Source organism: Scleropages formosus, chromosome 17 (assembly GCF_900964775.1).
Source record: "Scleropages formosus chromosome 17, fSclFor1.1, whole genome shotgun sequence".
Classification (NCBI taxonomy): Eukaryota; Metazoa; Chordata; class Actinopteri; order Osteoglossiformes; family Osteoglossidae; genus Scleropages; species Scleropages formosus.
In genome coordinates, this window is record NC_041822.1 from 10,916,748 (window position 1) to 10,937,468 (window position 20,721).

At 42.2% G+C, this 20,721-nt stretch overlaps 1 protein-coding gene across 2 annotated transcripts in view; it reads left to right on the top strand.

Annotated features, from left to right (window-relative positions):
- The window catches only part of LOC108938540 (collagen alpha-1(V) chain-like), a 90,771-nt gene that overhangs the window by 55,033 nt on the left and 15,017 nt on the right, over positions 1-20,721 (top strand). For both annotated transcript variants that reach the window (XM_018759125.2, XM_029259534.1), the window contains exons 14-43: positions 57-113; positions 439-492; positions 857-910; positions 2,390-2,443; positions 2,749-2,802; positions 4,425-4,478; positions 4,946-4,990; positions 6,367-6,420; positions 6,688-6,732; positions 7,749-7,802; positions 8,110-8,154; positions 9,284-9,337; positions 9,931-9,975; positions 10,076-10,129; positions 10,930-10,974; positions 11,382-11,435; positions 12,953-13,060; positions 13,620-13,673; positions 14,020-14,073; positions 15,734-15,778; positions 15,957-16,010; positions 16,116-16,160; positions 16,289-16,342; positions 16,508-16,561; positions 16,746-16,799; positions 18,170-18,277; positions 18,417-18,506; positions 18,745-18,798; positions 19,781-19,888; positions 19,977-20,084. In XM_018759125.2, coding sequence (XP_018614641.2) covers positions 57-113; positions 439-492; positions 857-910; positions 2,390-2,443; positions 2,749-2,802; positions 4,425-4,478; positions 4,946-4,990; positions 6,367-6,420; positions 6,688-6,732; positions 7,749-7,802; positions 8,110-8,154; positions 9,284-9,337; positions 9,931-9,975; positions 10,076-10,129; positions 10,930-10,974; positions 11,382-11,435; positions 12,953-13,060; positions 13,620-13,673; positions 14,020-14,073; positions 15,734-15,778; positions 15,957-16,010; positions 16,116-16,160; positions 16,289-16,342; positions 16,508-16,561; positions 16,746-16,799; positions 18,170-18,277; positions 18,417-18,506; positions 18,745-18,798; positions 19,781-19,888; positions 19,977-20,084 — 1,812 coding nt within the window. The remainder of the gene's footprint in view (positions 1-56; positions 114-438; positions 493-856; positions 911-2,389; positions 2,444-2,748; positions 2,803-4,424; positions 4,479-4,945; positions 4,991-6,366; positions 6,421-6,687; positions 6,733-7,748; positions 7,803-8,109; positions 8,155-9,283; positions 9,338-9,930; positions 9,976-10,075; positions 10,130-10,929; positions 10,975-11,381; positions 11,436-12,952; positions 13,061-13,619; positions 13,674-14,019; positions 14,074-15,733; positions 15,779-15,956; positions 16,011-16,115; positions 16,161-16,288; positions 16,343-16,507; positions 16,562-16,745; positions 16,800-18,169; positions 18,278-18,416; positions 18,507-18,744; positions 18,799-19,780; positions 19,889-19,976; positions 20,085-20,721) is intronic.

Consider the following 20,721-nt stretch of genomic DNA (forward strand, 5'->3'; position numbering starts at 1 on the left):
TTCTGTTTGACTTGCAGAGAGACGCTTCCAGCTAACAAGTCTCTTTTCCCTCGCAGCTGGCTATGCGCGGTCCCACGGGCCCGATGGGTCTTACTGGAAGACCAGGGCCTCTGGTAAGTGACACTTCTCAAACTGTATACGTTCTGCAGCAAGAATAACCATTACGTACCAGAGGTTTCCTGACTCGCATTCCTATAAGGAACGTTTGAGCTTTTCTCATTTTACTACATTGAAATAACATGGGTCAACTCATGAACATCAGCAGTAAGAAGTGAAGAAAGCCACCTAAAGGTTGCTCGATTGCATGTGAGAGCATGATATTTCGAGATGTTTCGGGTCTCACTTGTGTGGCACTATTCAGCATCAGTAGAATAATGTGAATTAAGAAAAGGACTGCTACATACTCTTGCACAATGCTGCTTTGCTTTGTTTTCCCAGGGTCCCCCAGGTGTTTCTGGACTGAAAGGTGAAGCTGGAGATATCGGTCCACAGGTAAAAGATGTGAACGAAGGCCATATTTTACCTGTTTTCCTGTGGGTTTTCAAAGTGAAGGCTCGCCATCTGTTTTGTTTGTAGTGCCTTACGGTGCTCTCCTACAAAAGGTTTCCTGTTGACACCCCAGGCACTGAGATAACAAGGTTGCCCACTCATCACTGACTTCTAGCATATAAGTTTGGAAAGGCTGGAGTAGCAACAATGTCCTTTTTAGCATACTGACTCAGTGTCTCAGAAATAAGTGTCTTTCCTGAAGACACCTGGACGCGTGTTTCACAGCATGTCATCTTAGCTGCCCCTAGTTACACTGGTGTGGCATCTTGCCGCGCAGCACCATTACAGCGTGTCCTGTTCTCGGCAGGGACCTCGCGGTCCGATGGGCTCTCCGGGACCAGTTGGAAAACCAGGGCGACGGGTGAGTCAGCTTCATGCGCCACTATTTTTGCGCAACATAAAAAAGTGTTGCACATGCAGAGATGAGAGTGGTGGGAGCACCACCTACAGAAAGATTTCTCCCTGATTGGACAGAGAACATGGACAGAAGAGTGAGGAGATGGTTCACCAAACTGCAATTACCTGGATACCAGTAAATGAATTGACTGGGGGGGGGTAGAATGATGATGAAAAGAGCAAAAATGTTATATTAAACTGTGATGTAGGCAGTTATGGCACATCTAGCATTAGTATTATTTGTGCATGTATCATACATGTAGCATATGCTGTTGGCATTCTCAACGGTGGCCTAACGGGTCAGCTGAGTTTTAACTGATTTGGCTGATTTCTGTGCACAAGGGCATTTTCACTTCCAGTTGTGCTCTTTGAATTGATAAGGTTTATCTTTGCAAACTGCTCATGTCCTTGCTAAGCAGCTGCATCACTGACCTGATGTCGTAAAGTGATTCACAGCAGTCTTTCTGGGTGACTGTTTTTTTTTCATGGGTATTCCAGGGACGTACCAACTGCTAAAATAATAAAATAATTGTGTTAATGTCCTCCATGAATAAACTACACTGGTATTTGTGGCCTCACTTTCAACACAACCTCTGCTGCATATAAATTGAGGTGATTTACATGCAATACATATAAATTGAGGTTATTTGCATAAATGAAGACAAAATCTCAATAGCGAAAATATTATCCTTCTTCATTTAATGCAAACAGTTGCCCTAATAGATGTTCCCTAAATAGATCTGCTTCTATTTTGTTGCTGTTGAAAGTTTTGTATTCTCTAAAAGAGATAAGTACGTGAAGCACTGTGAAAAGAATAATGAATTCATGTGCGACACCTCCATATCCCATTCAGCTTTTGCATGATTCAGAGACTTGTTTCCTTTCATGAATTGTGTGCAAAGCCTGCTTCTTAGCTTATAATCAAAAATTGGTTGAGAGAGGAAAGGACATGCCCTAGGGCATTCATGCCAAGTGGTTTGTGTCCCAGAACAAGCTCTGCACTTCTTTGGGAAGCAGCAAACACAATATCAGTTTTCTGTCTGTTAAATCCTCGACCTTAGCAAGGTCAAATCCAGCACACTGACATAATGCATTGGATTTCTGAATCATATGGGCTGTTGACAGCGCTTCTAATAGCGGTAGAATACATCAAAAACTCAACGATCAGCTCTACACCTGCCACTGGAACATAGTCTAAAGTAAGAGATGAGATGCAGTGGCCTAGAAGTTTTACGTAAAATACTGAGTTAAAAAGAATCTTTGAATGTAACTGTCACAATCGCATTCCTTTTTTACTATTTATTATTACATTCAAGTGTGTCGCTGGGTGCTTTGTCAAGTAAAATTGCAAGGAATGTGTGACTGAGAGGTTTCCTGTGTTGTGCTTTGTGGAGCACTTCAGATTTGCATGGAGCTGATGTTCTGTTTTTGTTCATGTATCCAGGGCCGTTCAGGGGCAGATGGAGCCAGAGGCATGCCGGGACAGACTGGACCAAAGGTGCAAAGCTCTTAATTGCCTTGTCTTTCTGCACATAGATACAGCGAGACAGTGGTCTTGCCCGTTAGAGCGGTTGCAAGTTCCAACATGATTCAATCTTAGCAAAACTCCCTATGAATCAAGACTTTATCACAGGTCTCCACTGGAAATGTCTTAGGGGTCAGCTAACACATCTTCTCTTTCGCCCCCCCCGAGACTTTCTTTTGGCTCTGGGCTTGAAGACAGGCCCATGCTTCAGGTTCCTTGCATGATGCAAGTCTGGTCATAACACCTGACATTCCTCTCCTCTTATCGTTCTCTAACAGGGCGACAGGGGCTTTGATGGACTTGCTGGACTCCCTGGGGAGAAAGGACACAGAGTAAGTGTTGTGGATGTTTTTATTTAAATTTTAAATATAGAATACTTTGATAATTTAAAAACTATTAGGAGAAATGTTGTTTGTAGAACTTAGGCTTCCAATTTGCTTATCTTGTTGCTTTGTTCCAGTAATTTTAGTCCTAAGGAAGTTATGAAACATGGCATATCCACTTGCCAGATATCCTCTGAAACACAATTCTTGGCTTTTAAATACAGTTTTTTATTATGATATGAAAGTATTACTGGGAATAAAATATTTGACCGTTGCCTAGCATGTATACTCTGGTAAAACGTTTAGTTGGAAGGGTGTGTTGCGGCAAGGTTTTCATCAGGATGAGATGTGTGAAGGAAATGCGGCACAATCTTGCTAGTTTACAGCTCCATCTAGACTTAAAAAATAGCAAATAGCATTCAATTGCAGTAAATTTATAACTTTGGTCACACCTTGGTAATCAGGGCCAGGAAGATGGCCTGGCTGAAAATAATCTGCTTAAAATTTGCTTTCCGTAAATGTTATTTTGGAAATCACTGCTCAAGGTTGTGATGAATAAAACAAAACAAATCAACAAGATGGACCTCAGAAGTTTCTTGGGCTTCTTTCTTCTTCAGTGTGTGTACCAAAATAAGTGCTTGTCCTACTTTGGATTTCGTTTGTCTGATTGGTATTATCGACAGACTTCGAAGAGGTTATGACTCTTGTGCAGAGAAGTCTGGCAGAAAGAAGTGCTGAATTTCTCTTCATTGTCTGAGAGGCAACTTTTTGCTTGTTTTTTTCTGCTTAATATTCTGGCTGAGGGGGTGCGGTGGCGCAGTGGGTTGGACCACAGTCCTGCTCTCCGGTGGGTCTGGGGTTCAAGTCCCACTTGGGGTGCCTTGTGACGGACTGGCGTCCCGTCCTGGGTGTGTCCCCTCCCCCTCCAGCCTTACGCCCTGTGTTGCCGGGTAGGCTCCGGTTCCCCGTGACCCCATATGGGACAAGCGGTTCTGAAAATGTGTGTGTGTGTGTGTATTCTGGCTGATGTGGCTATTTGACCATGAGGTATGGAATCTGTGTTGGTGAGAGGTTTTACATTCACCAGTGAAGCTGGATTCAGACGGTTATGGTGAGGGGAATATTTCACTTATTGACAGTGTAAGGTCCGGCATGTCGTTGAGAATGAAGGATTTTTGAGTCGGTGAGTCACGCCACGGGGCAGACTGCCGGTGTGAGACAGGAACGTGATCCTGCATAGTGTTCCCTGCACGGCTCTGAGCCATAGCTGCTTCAGGCCCATGTGGAACTGATTTTGTGGGAAGGTATTAGGAAAGAAAAGCACAGCTCAGACAGGGTTTTTTTTTTTTTTTTTCCCCTTTGGTTTTCTTCAACTCTAGCCCTTTGAAAAAAAAAATACTCAACAGTTAGGTCTTTGTTGTGGTGTAAGTTGTGCCTCTGGTGTGGGTTTATATGTACTTATATCGCAAATAGGTATCTGTCTATATATGTGCATGTGTGTGAACGTGCGCATTTGCCTGGCTGTGCAGGTGGACATGCATGTGTGGTCGTACGGCAGTGATCTGATCAATTTCTTTCTGTGCGTTTCTGCATCTGTGTCTGTGTGTTTGTTTTTTGCATGCTTTGTTCAGGGTGAGTCAGGACCATCAGGACCTCCTGGACCACCTGGAGAAGATGGTGAGAGGGTAAGATGACCTCTTTGTCCTCAATCCCTCCCCATCCCCCTCTCCTCACCGTAGCAACTTTTGTGAATAAACAATCAGTATCAGTGGCTATAAACCACTGATCACACACAAGTATAGAAAGTCTAGAAAGTCCTGGCAGTTTAAGCATCTGGACTGGTGGGAGGTGGAGGACTTCACGGATAGCCAGATGTTATTTACAATTGGAAACAATTTTAAACTGAGGTCAAAAATCTGGGAAAGAAGTTCTGCATAAAAGTTCAGTGAGTTATTCCAAGAAATACATAATTTCAACTCTTACTGTAACTACTGGATACGTTTCTGCTTTGCATCTGGTAATGATGTATATTAGTGTCCTCATACTGCCTAGGTCACTGCTATTTTGTGTGTGTGTGGGCAACCCTTACAGACAAAAAGGAAGCTTTATGTGCTTGGGCACTGCAGGTTGACAGTGAATTTCTGATTGACAGGGCGATGATGGTGAGATTGGACCAAGGGGACTGCCTGGTGAACCAGTAAGTCTCATTTCCTAAGATCAACGTAACGCCACAAATGCTTTGTTGGTTCTCTGCTTTGCCACAGTTAATGGCACGCTTCTTAGTTATGCAGACCCATTCCAGTGGCGATGAGTCACACCAGACAATCTAGCGTTCTTGACCGATACTAACAAACGATCCAAATTCACTCCTATAGTGTTCCTTCTGGACAAGTGTGTAGGTATGATTTGAGTGTGCACAGACAGTTCTATATGCAGTTGCCTACAAGAGTACAACTACACCTACCGGTAACAAGATACCCAAGGTGATGGGCCAAGCGAGGGCATCGGAACCCTGGCAACAGCAAACACTACCACCTTAGAGCCAATCCTTCTGAAAGTCATGTGTGGGAAAAAACCCCAGGAGTGTGTGTTCTCCCTGCCCCTGGAGGAGTCGTTCAACATGGCTGCCTACTCTGCAGTAACACTCATTTTGCCCGGAGTCTGAGTGGTGCAGCAGTTGAGGGGAAACTGCAGCGTAAGCAGGGATGGGGGCTGGGGGCTACGCTGTGCAGGTACTCTTAGCACTGGGAGGGGGATGTACTGCATGCACCCAGTCCACCGTGACTGCAGCTGCACGGACACATAAGAGTCGAGTCAGTCACCAGAGAAGAATATTCAGTCCATATGGCTCTTTTATACATTTATCTAGTGCTCAGCTAAACAGCCATGTAGAACGTAACTTCAGATATTTGCGCTCCAAGGGGCAGCGCACACTAATGCTGAAAACTTTGTTTTCATCCTCGAACTTCTCTCATATGGCTTTGGAACTGATTGGCCTTTCTAACTCACATTCCTAATTTTCCTTTAATAATAATATATTTTTTATTAAGAATGTGCTTTTATATGGAACTTTCTCAACTTGTCTACTTTTATTGCTATATTTTGTGTGTTCCACTTTTTATCATTTATCCATTGCTTTTAAGGGTATCATCAGTTATACTCATTTCCTTCTACATGTTTTAGCTGTTCCGTTAATGTTGCAGTTACCAGTTAACATCCTGCAGAAGTATTCTTACATTAAGCTGCTGAAATTTGTTAGTGTTTATATATATGCATATATAAAATACCTTCTAGCAGTATTTAAATAAAATATCAGTATTTAATTTAGTTATTTAATTTACCTCGGATATTAATATTCCCTTTGGTTTGCTTTAAGCTTTCTACCCTACTTGAAACGTACCTTGACAATGTGTCCACCTCCTCAGTGTACTTGTCTCTGGCTCCACTATAACCATTTCAGCAGGAATAAGACATTGTTCCTGCAGCAGAACCCATGAGAAACCACAGATGTTCTCCCTGTGTTACATTAACACATCAGATGAGGTGTTCCACTTACTGGCCCTCTCTCTGTAGGGCCCTCGTGGTTTGCTTGGACCAAAAGGACCCCCAGGACCTCCTGGTTCGCCGGTAGGTGTGAGACTCACATCGCTGTAGATGTATTTGTGCAGTCAGTGGGATCTGAAATATGCCTTGTGCGCGTGTGCTCTAAGAAGTTGACATACTGAAGAATTTGTTTCTCACTATGGAGCATAAATATAATTCACATAGTTGCTTTATTAAGCCATTGATCATGAAGCCTTGCTTTAAGGTGCTTCTCTGAAGTCACATCAGCATTCAATATGTCTTTGTTAATGTACACCAAAAAGCTAATATAGATTTGGTGTTTCATTTCAGGGTGTGACTGGAATGGACGGCTACCCCGGACCCAAGGGAAACATTGTGAGTATGAGTCTTAAAAATGATTCTTTGAAATGTAGCACACAGGCAGGCAGACAAAGGGAAGCTTTTTTCTGGGTGCACCATTTAATAACCTCTACGAGTAATGATATGTTAAATCAAATCAGAGCTATATTTTTCTATGGGTGCCTTCATCAGTACAGCACCTTGCAACCTCTTCCACTATTATGTTCTTGAAAGCTCTTCTTGCTAATAAGAACCTTTCAGATATAATGGTGACATCTCTTGAGGTTTGCCCCTTCAGGAGGGAGAGAGGTGCTCTGTGTTTGTGGGGATGATGGTAGGAGTAGGGGATCCATCACCACTATCCTCTTCCCAAACTCGCAAAGAATCGATTTTCAATTACCTTGAGTGAGACGCTTTGGCTCCTCTTGCTTGGGCCTAGGCCGGCGGTTAGAGTGGGCTGTTAGCAGACACAGCTATCTCACAATTCACAAATGGCCTGTGGTTACCTTCTTCAGTCTTGGTTGTAGACAATTAAAGTGGCACTGCCCCAAGCGCTTGTCTTGTTTTGACCCTCCAACACAGTGGAAAAATGCAGGACGAGAAATTGTTCCAAAAAGCAGTAGTGTGTACTGCAGAACAGAAGAGATAAATACTTACTTTGCTTGTTTTTTCCAGTGCTTGGAAAGCCAATATAATGTATGAAAAATTAGGCCATTAGGGTATATTTGTTGAACGCAGTAAGTATTATTAAGATACCGTGGCACTTAACTTATTCGTCCAGAGCAATTGAAGTTATGCATTCACACACCGAGTGCAAGTTAGTCTCACCAGTTCGACAAAGAAACATGTCTGTCCCGCTCAAATACAGGAAAACATGCAAAGTCAACCCAGACTGCACCAGTGCTACCCTCTGTGCCAGTGTGCCACCCAGTTATGGTATCTTTTCAAGCTGATTTGTAGACACACCAGTGAGTGCATGTATGGTAGCAGGTAGGGAATCAGCATTCATTGTGTGCAGAAGTTTGGTAGATCACTTCTTCACTCTTCTGCAGGGGCCGCAAGGTGAGCCTGGTCCCCCAGGACAGCAAGGAAACCCCGGTGCGCAGGTGAGTGGTAGGCTGGTCCGTACCCAGTCAGCCGAATGGCGGACGTCAGCTTCTCTATTGCTCTTCTACGAGGAAACCATGGCTTATGACAGCAGAGACTGATAGTCTTACTGAGACCAACTAGTTTTCACAGCAATGAATACCCTTGAGAATGTTCTTGCTCTGGAATAGTGATGATTTCATCATGCAACTGAAGCTGTTCTTCTCAGCTGGTGGCACTTTTATCGAATATCGTTACCCACCAAGCTCTGCTCTCAAGGAACTTCACTGTCAGGCCTTTTAATCTTGTCTTCTCTTATCTTTACAGGGTCTTCCAGGACCTCAAGGACCCATTGGCCCCCCTGGAGAGAAGGTAAGCCAGTGTGTATTGCGCTACCTACCAAAATCTCTTTGCAGCACTATTTCTAGTAGTGTTTGCTAGGATGCTCCTAAAAGAAATCTCATACTAATGTACCTGAGTTGTGGCTTGGGCAAAAGTCTCTGCCCAGGATTTGTGCCTGACCATAAAACACAGCACATCGATCATGTAATTCAGCTCGATGCCACATTTGCTTTTCCTGCTAAAATATTGATCCAGACAGTTCCATGATGAGTTCAAACTTAGTCCAGGGAAAAGCGATTTTGCAGGACTGCTTTTCAGCTTTCAAAAGTGCCAAAATTTCAGTATTTACCATAAAATAAAACTCTTGCAGTCAAAAGCAGGAAGGGTGCATTTACTGTATATGTGCTGTTTTTAAAAAATAAAGGTTCGCATTGATGTTTTGCTTCATCATCTGTATTTTATTTTTTATTTAGAATTAATATATAAGCAGAACTTAATGCCTTACTATACATAAATGTATTTAAATAATCCAGCGGTGGGTGGGGGGGGGGGGCAGCGGGCTTGGCTGGGTCCCGCCCTGTGGTGGGTCTGGGGTTTGAGTCCGCCTTGGGGTGCCTTGCGATGGACTGACGATCCCATCCTGGGTGTGTCCCCTTGCTCCCTGTGTTGCCAGGTTAGACTCCAGGTCGCCGCAACCCCGCTCAGGAGAAGGAAAAAAAAGAAAAAGAAAAACTGATAAACTAGTAAATCAAATAATTGCTCTGCAAAAAGACGTCATCATTAAAATTAAGACAAAGTTGTAAACCTTCTTTGTGGTTAGATTGATGAGTTGTTGCACTGTAGGACATAAGCATGGAGGCGTCATGGAAGTGTCCTTGTGAAGTTCCATTGTACAGCTGCTAGTGCTGATTCGATAGGCTCCTTCGTACAGGTCTCTCTAAAAGCATTTTAGATTTACTCTTGCTTTCTTCATGTAACACCTGGAATTTGAGTCGATTTGGAAAAATGGGGAGAATTGTGATTAGATTTCCGTTGAAGCAGATTTGTTTAGTAACACTGCCTGGTCCTCACTCCCCTACTTTCACACCATACCTGTGCTTTGCTAAGGTAGAACCATGTTCTGGCCTGTATGTAGAGGCTGACGTATTTTTTCTTGCAGGGTCCCACCGGGAAACCAGGGTTGCCAGGTGTCCCAGGAGCTGACGGGCCACCGGTGAGTCCAGATTCTGCTGTCATGGAAACTTGTGCTGTGTATGAAAGATAGCAAACATGCCAGGGCTTATGTGATGCTGTCCCAAGTAGAGATCATCTACTTGCATCTATGTAGGAAAATCACCTACAGTTTAAACAGGCTGATCAGCGACAGAGACAGCCCACTTCTGAAGGTGACATGGAATGAGTTTGCATTATGCAAAAATTACAGTCACTAAAATGACTTCATCAGCCTCAAAGTGACTCCATCTGCCCAGTGGACTGATTGCTCTGCTTACTGTTATGATGAAGTTTATTGGCTAAAGAGACTCTCCCCATCCTACCACGCCTGTGATATCTCTGCCTATAGCAGCGATATGTGGCGGTCAGTGTCCTCCATGTGACTTCTTTTCCAAAGCTTCATGCTGTTAAAACATGGAAACCATATGACACTGGGCTTGTCCATCCCTCACAGCCTCTGTAGACCAGCAGTGTTTATTTTAATTGCTCATTTGCACTGTAGCAATGATTGCTGTTACAAAGAGTGGTATGGGATGTATTTTGCAGAGAGCTGCAATGAGTTATAATGATATCTGTGTTATCGCTCAATCACAGGGACATCCTGGAAAAGAAGGACCAGCTGGTGAAAAAGGAAACATGGTAATTCCTTCTTCTGATTGTACCGGAGAAGCAACTCCTCACATAGTAAACGTATCCCGTTTATCGTACATTTATTGCATGTTGCACATTTTGATTGCAGGGTCCCAGTGGTCCACAAGGACCAATTGGATATCCTGGGCCCAGAGGTGTGAAGGTGAGTTCTGCTCCTCGATAGATGCTGCATCACAACGTGGATTTCTGTAAGGTGGTGAATACGAGCTGATCTCGAGAGGGCTGGGAAGGGTGATAGTTTTTATAGAAAATGCATTCATCCTTCCTGCTGCGACCCCCTCCAGCACTGGTGCGTACATGGTGACTGTGGAGATCACCCACTGTGTGCAGTACAGATAGAATTGGAAGGTTTTTATAGATTTTTTTATTAAAGGTATTCATTGATTATGGCAGTTTTGCTGAAGAATAAAGTGTTTGTTTTTTTTTTTTTTTTGAGATTTTAAAATAAATGCCTTGCTGCGGTGAGCTGAAAAATCTCGAGTACAATTTTGGGGGCTCAACAAGCGCAGCACTCGTAAAATATTTAGTACAAACTACATAACTGTATGTAGCATCCTTTGTAGAATTGTTGAATATTTAACGATTGTATCTGCTGACATATACCTATGGTTTGCACAGCCAGCAGTGGGGCCTGGGGTGGATGCACTCATATTAGTACTCTTTTACTGCTAAAACTCATGCAGCCCTTTAATGCAGCCTTATGCAAGTTCCAGTATCCGCAGCAAGACAGGCAGAGGGTAGGAAACCTGAAGAGGATGTAGGGCTGTAATGAACCACTGGGGGACAGTAATGCAGTGTCTTTGGTGCTTTGGCTTCCACTACAGCCCAAGTGAAGCTTTCTGTGTAATACCTTGTTTACATGTTAAGCTGTGCATTTAACTTTAAATTTTCTTATTGCATTGAAATGGATAACACAGTTTTTTTTTTTTTTTCCCCCTTTAGGGAGCTGATGGTGTTCGTGGGCTGAAAGGAAACAAAGGGGAAAAGGTGGGGAGAATGTCAATTTTTCTTATTTTCATTTCATCATCATAAACATTGTACCTTTCATACCCAAAGGTGTACAGCAGTGTTACAATAGTAAAGGATATTTTTGAATATAATTATTTTTTGGAACATTATGTGGTGTGCTTTCTGGGTCTTGATAAATTACATCCTGATTGCCAAAGACAGAGCTGAAGCCTCTCTGGTTTGCCCTAGTGAATTAGATGGCTGTTCCTTACTCTGTATGCCTTCTCTAGATTAATTAGCCCAATTTCTCTCTTCTCGCTGTCACGTGTTTTGGGATATACCGTTTATATCTGCACAGAAGTCCTAAGGAAAGAGGTGTGTCCTGCTTTATCCAAGCTCACTCTTCCCCTCTGTTCTGATTCTGTTTTGATTGATTTCTCTCTCAGGGAGAAGATGGATTCCCTGGATTCAAGGGGGATATGGGTATCAAGGGCGACAGAGTAAGCTGTTCTACACATCCTTATATTTTTTAACCTTATTGCAGGAAATTCCCACGCAAACATGCAGCGAACACTCGTAAATAGGTTTGTCATAAATTTTTCATGAACCTGGAAATTGAAGACACAGCTGAGATTAAAAAAAAAAAAAGTATGTATTAGTTTTCAGTCACACCTCAAACCTGGAAGCAAAGAAGATCTATTGTAGAGGTCTATTGTGCATCCCATAATATGTCTTTACAAATCTTGAGATGAGTTCAGAGCAATTAATTCCATGAACAAGTCCAGTGTTTGTCCGTATGGGCATTGATGGCGTCCTTAGCGCTTCCGAGCTCCTGCCGCCAACTCGTCAATCGAAGGTGCATTGATCTCCCTCTTTCTGCCTGGCATCACATGATACCAAGCTGTAGTGTGATGGGCGGGTGAAAGCAAACACAAACCATCCTGGTGCCATTTACTTTAAAACAAGGTGCCTATGTGCCCCCCCCTCCATTTCCAATTATTGCTGACAGGCCTCCTGCTCAAAGTCAGATCCTCCCTGAAGAAGATGACAGTGCTCTAAATCCGCAGAGGAAAATGGAACTCAGGAACCTCCATTAGCAAATTCTAATTAGGAATTCAATTAGCAGTAAAGTCTGAGGTGTCACTGAGAACAGCCTTTTAAGTACTGTCTGAGTCCTGTTCCTCTCACTGCTATAATCAGGAAATGTGTGCTCTCCGATTAGCAATCTCACAGTGGCCAGGAGAGGAGAAACATGTCAACCTGTCTGAATCTTAATAATCAAGGCACCAGTCTCAGCTGTTATAGCTGTGTTCTGTTGGAAACATGTGTTAAAAAAAAAAAATCATACATGGTACAGTCAGTGATTTCTAAGACTGGCTACCACGTGATACTGGTATGTTGCATGAGGTGATTCTTTTTAGCTTACTATTATTGACTGATTAATGCACTTACCCTGCCATGTATGAGGGTGAGTAAAAAATATCTGCAATAATGTTTAAACTTTTTAAATATTAAAAAGTTAAACTGTTTAAATATTACCTTGGATACTTTTGATCGTACTGGGATACATTCCTAAACCTTCTTCCAAGGCGTGGGAAGGGGTGGTTTATCAGTGATGCAGTGTTGCCGTAGTGACGGACTACTGACAAGTTTCTTCCAGCACTGCATGAGTGGTACTGGCACCAACTTATAAAATCAAAAGAACATGAATGAATTTTGAGACAGATCCAATAAAGCAGGCTGTAAGTTACCCAGTGGTGCCATCAGTTGTGCAAATTGCTTTATCCAATTTCTGTTTGCAACTTTGTGATTGGCTCTAAACAGAACTTGTACTGAGCAGGCACGAATGGATGAGAAGATAAAAAGTACATAAACATAAACATTTCAAAGGGATAAAGTGAAAAGCTTTCATCGAGGGTGATATTTTATTGTTTGAAACGGTGAGCTCTGTGGGAACCAAAGCAGTCACAGTTGATTCTTTGTTTCACTAATCTGGCTCTGTTTTTGCTCTATACAGGGTGAACTGGGATCTTCTGGCCCAAGAGGTGAAGATGGTCCTGAGGGTCCAAAAGGTCGTTTAGGCCTTCCTGGGGATCCTGGCCCAGCAGGCCCGACTGGTGAAAAGGCAGGAATTTTTCACCAAGGATTTTATGTATTATTCCACAAAAGGAACATTTCTGTTTTGAAGTGATTAAAACAAAGAGGAAAGCATCTTTGGTATTCTTCTGCTGCACAGAAGCAGGCTCAAAGTCTCAAACTATTGCCTTCCTCCAAGGGATTCTCAGAACTGGAGCGTAAGAACAAATGATTGCATCTGGGAGAGAGAAAGACTGCTTTAGACCAAATCTCCCTCACAAATTAACCTGAATAAGATTCCAATGACACAAAACTGTTGTCATTTTAAGATGCCAAAGGATCCAAATTAAGCAATGAACAATTGGCTTGGTAGAAATACCTGTTTGCCTACTGAGCGACCTGCATCCTAATAAATGGAACTCCAGTTAAAGAATTATTAAAGTGCTTTGAAAACCATGAAAACTGTTGACTTTGTACGAAACATTCCACAGGATCAATAAGCTAAATATTAGTACAGCATGAAGTCCTGAATGTATCTCAAATGAGCTGACACTGTAATGAGTTTCTCCTCTCCTCTCCTCTCCTCTTATTCATATTTCTTCTTTTAGGGAAAGCTTGGGGTTCCAGGGCTGCCAGGATACCCTGGAAGACAAGGTCCAAAGGTAAGTCTTTGACTACTAGAAGCAAACTCATCTTTGACAGGCGTTCGCCAACATCATTAGCGACAATCTACGGGTGCGAGCCCTGGGACAAGTGCCTTTGAAAGCCACTGATGAAACATGGCAGGGGCACCTTCATGAGTGTTTCAGCCTTTCTTTTTCAGCTGCCTGTTTGATACTACTCTAGGTCATATTTAAATCAGCCTGATCAAAGCTAGTCAGCTTTTTCTCATGTGGTTACGTGTCCAGTGCGTGTCAGTACAATGGGCCACACGGGTTCCGTCAGCTGCCCAACTTTGAAGTGCATGGGAGTATCTTCTTTTGCTTATTCCCTTCTCTTGCTCCACAGGGGTCTCAGGGATTCCAGGGATTTCAAGGAGCCAGTGGAGAAAAAGGAACTCGGGTACGTAGAGCTTTCCTATTTTACAAAGAATCTCGATGAGTACGAGCAAAAGAGTTGGTGAAGATTATCCCTCTCTGTAGTCATTCTGAAAGAGAGGGTGGGAGGTGATTGGATTTTTCTGATAATTTAAAAGAGCCTAATTTAATGGGTTGTGGGTTGTGTTGCTCCCTCCCTTAGCCAAATATGTGTTTTTAATAATAGCTTTGCCCCATTGAGACGCTTGATAATTCATGCAGAAAATCCTTTGTCCTCATTGCATTTATCCAACACGTTTGTGTGTAGGAAGTCACTGTTGTGTGCAGTGTTTGATGAAGTCATTGGTCAATGCCGTTCTCTGAGAATGTGCCCTTTGTGACCTGAAACCTTTCTAACTGAGTCAAGTTCTTTGTCTCGTGTACGTAACATAGGTGTGCAACGCACAATGAAATTCTTGCTTGCGTGTCTGTTGCAGCCTGACCGAATGTCATAATTACTTCATTCTTTGCATGGAAGCAAAGAAATATCATGAAATATAATTAAGTGGCAGCTCACATTTATTCATTTATTCTCCAAGGTGACTTACTAAGTTGCATATCTTTTTTACTTATCTTTTTTTTAACGCTTGAGAAAATCACTCGGAGGTGGAATTCAAACCTGCTACTACCAAAGCCAGAGCTTTAACCATTGCACCAGCTTTGGCTTCAGAGTGTGGTTCAAAAGTATCTCTGTGGAGTTTCTATGTTCTCTGACTGTATTAGTGAGTATGTGACTGCAGTAGTTACCATAGTGGTTCGAATTGTTGCCATGCATTTGAAGGATCCATTTTCTAATCCTGCTATCTGCTATATTAGCCTTGAGCAACATATCTCTTAATTACCCCAGTAAAAATAACCTAACATTAAAATTCACACTGAAGAAAAGCATCAACTAAATGAATAAATGTAAACATGTTACATTGTCCTAGGGTATATAAGGGTGAATGATTGTAGGTAATTTAGTGTAATGCATGGAGCGGTGTAAATGACTTTGGACAAAGGTGTCAGCTAAATACTCAATAATAATCACTGCATGTCTCTTGGAGAGAAGAATCTGCTTAGTTCATGTATGGAAATGTAACAACTACCCAAAAGCCACACGAGGGGATATCTTCCATTTAAGTAACACTGTTCTTACATTTACAAAGTGGCTGGTTTTATCTGCCTCCCTTTGCTCATTTTTTATATATGAGCTAGAAGCCTCATTTATTAAAGAAAAAATACTAAATATAAAATATACCTTCACCTTCCAGTGTCTGGTGATGCATTGCCTTTCCCATTCCTGCAGAGAAATACTTTGTTCTTAGATAAATATAGGTACGCTGATTAAGTTTGCCCAGGTACTGAGGGTGGCTGGGCAGTGGGCACCAAGCTAACGTGAGACATCTCAGTAAACACACTGAGTTTGCCCAATTCACTTAGGTTTCCTTGGAGTCACCAAGGAATTATTGGATGTGCTCTGATCCACAGCGTAGCTGTGTTTTGATGACCTGTCTGTGCTTGGTTTAATTCTACGGTCGAGGGGCACCTGTGGTGAAATATGGATTTGCCGTGTTGGTCAATCTTTAATCTTTCACACTCATAGCAGGTTTGACCAGAGGTGTCGGAGCGTGTACACTTTTTAATTCTCCTATTCCTTTCCTCAGGGAACTGCTGGAAAGCCAGGCCCACGAGGGCAGAGAGGGCCAACTGTGAGTTTTCCCTTTTGTTAATCTTAAAGCCTTGTTTTGCCACATGTGTAAAACTTATTTTTCGAAGAGGAACAGACCACAACGTGCCTTTTGAGCCTCTGTAGAAAACAAAACTCTCTAGACCACTGCTCCCATGATGGACCTTCTACTCACTCAACTTTCCCTCTCTGTTTGCCAGGGTCCTCGAGGAGAGAGAGGTCCAAGAGGTCCCACCGGGAAGTCAGGGCCAAAGGTGACTTACATACCATCAGACCGCACCTTCTGTGCTGCTGCATTCCACTCTTCTCTCAATGACTGTAATTAATGGCATCTTTTCTTCCTTTTCTTCTAATGAAAGGGTAACTCAGGAACTGACGGACCCCCTGGACCGCCAGGTGAAAGGGTACGAAGACAAAATCCATATCACCCCAGTTGGTTACTGATTTTCTTTGTTTTTAAAGTTAGCCTGAAAGTTGAGGTGGTTTTGACTGTTATTCGTCTCTTTACTGATGACTTTGGTTTGTGTCTCAGGGCCTGCCGGGACCTCAAGGCCCAACAGGGTTTCCAGGACCCAAGGGTCCCCCAGTGAGTATGAGATCTATGAATATGAAATGTTGCTTTAATGTACTTCGGTCTTTCTTCTTACCTTGGATTCAATTTAATTTTAAGTCATTGTCTGTCACAGACTGTTATTCTTACCTGCTAAGTATCTATGTAGGAAGGTATTCATTCGCATAACCTGTGTTGTAGGGACCATCTGGAAAAGACGGGCTGCCTGGACACCCTGGGCAGAGAGGTGAAACTGTAAGCGATCCAACTTTAATTGTACTGCTTACAGTTGGTCATCACTAATGAGTGGGGGGCCTGTTCACATAAGAGATTGTGTGTTTCTATCCTCCACTTCCTGACACCTGATGTACTTCAGTGTTCCCTCACTTCTGACAGCTCCTCCGTCACTAAAGAGTTCAATTTTATTTTCCCCCTACAGGGCTTTCAAGGCAAAACTGGACCTCCAGGGCCACCAGGTGTGGTTGGACCTCAGGTGTGTTGAAATGGTAGTGCTTTGTATGCTTGTATAATTACTTCCATACCTTAATCTTTACTTAACAGAATTAATAGGGAGGCATTTTCCAGAGATAAACAATAGTTACAAGTAATAGATGAATAAAATAAAAAATGAACATGGCAATACCAAAAGTATATTGAAAAATAAAAGACGCAAAGATGGACAGGAATTATACAGATTGATTTGTTTATTATTAGGCTGTATGCACTACACAGAATAGTAAAATATTGTATCCAATTAACTAGCTTAAGAAAAAAGGCCAGTGTTCCCAAAACAGAGCAATAAATTGTGGATTGCTTTTGTTTTTACTTTTTTTACTGCATGGTTTAATAGCTCTGTTGTATGATTTGCTCACAAACTTTTAAGAAAGCAGAACACATTTGTTTTATCATACACCCTGTTGCCATTTGCCCCAAATCTTGTTTAAATATTTTCAGTATATTTTTATTGCCTGGATGAAGGTGGCAGCCATTAGGAAATTTGGATGTGTTTGTAACGCCGACAGGAGGCCATTGTGTGGCACATTTTTCTTCTGGCTCAACTTGCAGACGGACCCTTATTTATTATCACAGATATTGCTGCTCTACATTTCATCCATTATGCATGCCTAGTCAGCAGCCGCTTCCACAGGAGAGCTTTCCCAAATGCTAATCCAGGTCATTACATAAAGCGAGCGCTGCAGCCCTGGTCCCTTTTGCTCCCAGCAAGAGTGATGGTGGAAGAGTGGGACCCCTTAAGGATCTTTGCCTCATATCTACCATTACGTTACTATTCTGTGGGAAGATACCCTGTAATAGTAACAATGAACTACACTGGTCTGTAAGGTGAGAGTTTAGCTTTAACTTCTGTTACTCATTTTCCCACATTATAAAATGACCGCATGGAACATCATGTTCCAAATTTGTCTTAAATGGAATGTGTTGAAACATAAGAATTCTTGTATAGTTTGGTCTGCTCTCAGGAATCTGACCCCAGGCCCCCTGCCGCTGACACCATTCCTTATTCCAGCCCTTCAAACCACTTTGGTGATGCTGGGATGAAGCACCCCAGTGGTATCCCATTAGTGTAGCACAAGTTTTCAAATGTCAATAGCATCTTATTCTTTACATCCAGTGTTTCTTCTTCCTGCATGAACAAATCAGGCCAAAAGATGGATATCTTTAAAAAAATGTATTCGTCTTCTTTGACAGTTAAACAGCAAAGTACCTCCCAGCACATTTGAGCTTTATTTGTCCAGGACAACAAGGAAGTTGATTCTGATGCAGTGGGCGCTTGGCAGGCTGGTCTTGCAATGAAATTGAAAGCGCATTGATGAAAAAACATTTTCCATATAATTTTTTTCTCAGGGCCCCACAGGTGAAACTGGACCAATGGGGGAGCGAGGTCATCCAGGACAACCTGGACCCCCAGGAGAACAGGGCCTCCCTGGAGCTGCGGGAAAAGAAGGGTCCAAGGTGAGCACGCTGAAGGATGTCAGAGCTTTCAGCAGATGTACTTCAGTGTCCAAGTTTACATTCTTTTTACTCCTCTGATTATGATAGAAGGTAGCAATATCACGGATGTTTACAAACAGAGCTTTCTCTACTTCCACAGGGTGACCCCGGTCCTGCTGGACCAGCAGGTAAAGACGGACCACCGGGTTTGAGAGGGTTCACTGGAGAGAGAGGCCTTCCTGGCCCAGTAGTGAGTACCGCTGTCTAAATTTATCCTCAGCTTCTGATTTCAGTTTTCATTTTATCTAAAGCAAAGCGAAAAGATAAATATATGGAACAACCTGTCCTACCTTTTAATAAAACAGACTAATAAATAAAACAAGGAAATAAACAAAACTTGGAAGTTCATTCAAAATTGATGATTGCAAAGCATATCCAGGACAAAGCACTCAAATGCTCAGCTAAAATGAAGGTGTTCTTTTGGACAGGGAGCTCCTGGTCTGAAAGGAAACGAAGGACCCAGTGGACCACCTGGACCTGCTGTAAGATGCAATTAAAGCTTTTTGTTTTCAAAAGCATCTTTTCTGGAAAAGGTCAGGCTGCGGCTTGAAACAGAAATCATTCCCGACTAAGTACAAACCCTAGCAGTCTCTGAAAATATTCTTATGCTGATTTCATTTTATAGTATCAGCGATATATGACTGTAAAAATGCAGTTTTTTTGGGAATCTTTGTGGTATAATTAGCCGCATATTTTATGTAACACACACATAAATGGAAGGATCATTTTAAAGGATGTACGAGGAGTTATCACTGCAGAGAAATAATTGTTCTCTCATGGGATAGCAGTTATTATACCTTTGTTAGAACTTTCCTCGTGAGGGCTCATAAAGGTTGAAACTGAAAGCGTATTATTACTACATTAAAGAGGGAAGTTAAGAAACTGATTCAATTAAGACAAAGTGTTACGTGCTCCCTGTTGTGTTTAAAATGATAAGCTGCCATTTCCAATCACATGTTGATTATTAAATTAAGAGCTGTATCATTAGCATGCGCTTGCTGAATCATTCTCTCTCGTTGTTTTGCATTGACTGCTTGCAGAATATTCTTAATGCAGCTTCAAGAAGGTTTTTGATCAAGTCTGTATACATTTCACATGGTTTGGACAGAACAAAATATGTGGATACATTCTAACTGGGGAAATATAATCCTCTTCAAGTGGTGACTTGATTCTCTGTGTTATACTGTGGTTTAGACACTTTACTACAATTGACTTTGCATTGTCAGATGACGTCACTGATGTATTTTTCTGAATTTTCAATGGTTAAAAATGTAGCTTGAGAATTGTACATGCTTTGCCATGTAAAAAAAGTGAAAAAGATTTGTACAGTAAAAAATACTTGTATAGTAAAAAAAAATCCATAATGAACCCACAGGTTTGAATGCTAAATGGGTGTGCCACTTGGTGCAAGGGTACTGCCATTGCACTCGTTTTTCGTGAGTCATCTTGTTTCTCCGTCTTCAGGGCTCTCCTGGTGAGCGAGGTCCAGCCGGAGCAGCTGGACCTACTGGACTACCAGGACGTCCAGGCCCTCAGGGTTCCCCGGGTCCTGCTGGAGAAAAGGGTTCTCCGGTAGGACTGACTAATTACTTGTTGTTGTGACTCTGTGCAAAGGTATAGTGTTCCTTGTCGACCTATGCTTTTGGGTCATATTTTCCAGGGTGAGAAAGGTCCTCAAGGTCCTGCTGGAAGAGATGGTATTCAGGGTCCAGTCGGACTTCCAGGTCCTGCTGGTCCAGTAGGTCCTCCTGGGGAGGATGGTGATAAGGTAAGACATACTGCAGATGGGTTAACTATCACAGACTAAGGGTTCCACCAAATCACCTGGTGCTTTAACAAATTTGTACAATGTCAGTTTGACCTTTCATTTGGTCCGAAATCTTCTGTTACAAATGGAAAAATGGATAAATTGTCAACAGAAATGGGAACCAGTGAACCAGTCAATAAGGATAATTTGACAGCTTGGCTTTGAACTTAGGGCACTTTCACATCCATTGTGATTTGTGAGCCCTGACAGGTCATTTTACTTAATAATGTAGGTTTTTAAAGACACTTATGAGATATTAATCCTTCACCCTCTGAAAACTAATTTGCCCTTGCTTGACTAATGACTTATTCACTATTAAAAAGCACTTGGAGCATTGAAGAATTTGCATTTATGATTAAGATATAATTATTCATGAACGTCTGTTGAATTTAATTTAGTGCAGGATTGACAGGAGTATAATTCAAAGACACCTGTATGGAAGATATATAAAACTACCCTTTATTTAAAACACACATGGACATTATTTGTGCATTTAAATTATATATATATATATATATATATATATATATTACGCCCTGTGTTACCGGGTAGGCTCCGGTTCCCCGTGACCCCGTATGGGACGAGCGGTTCTGAAAAT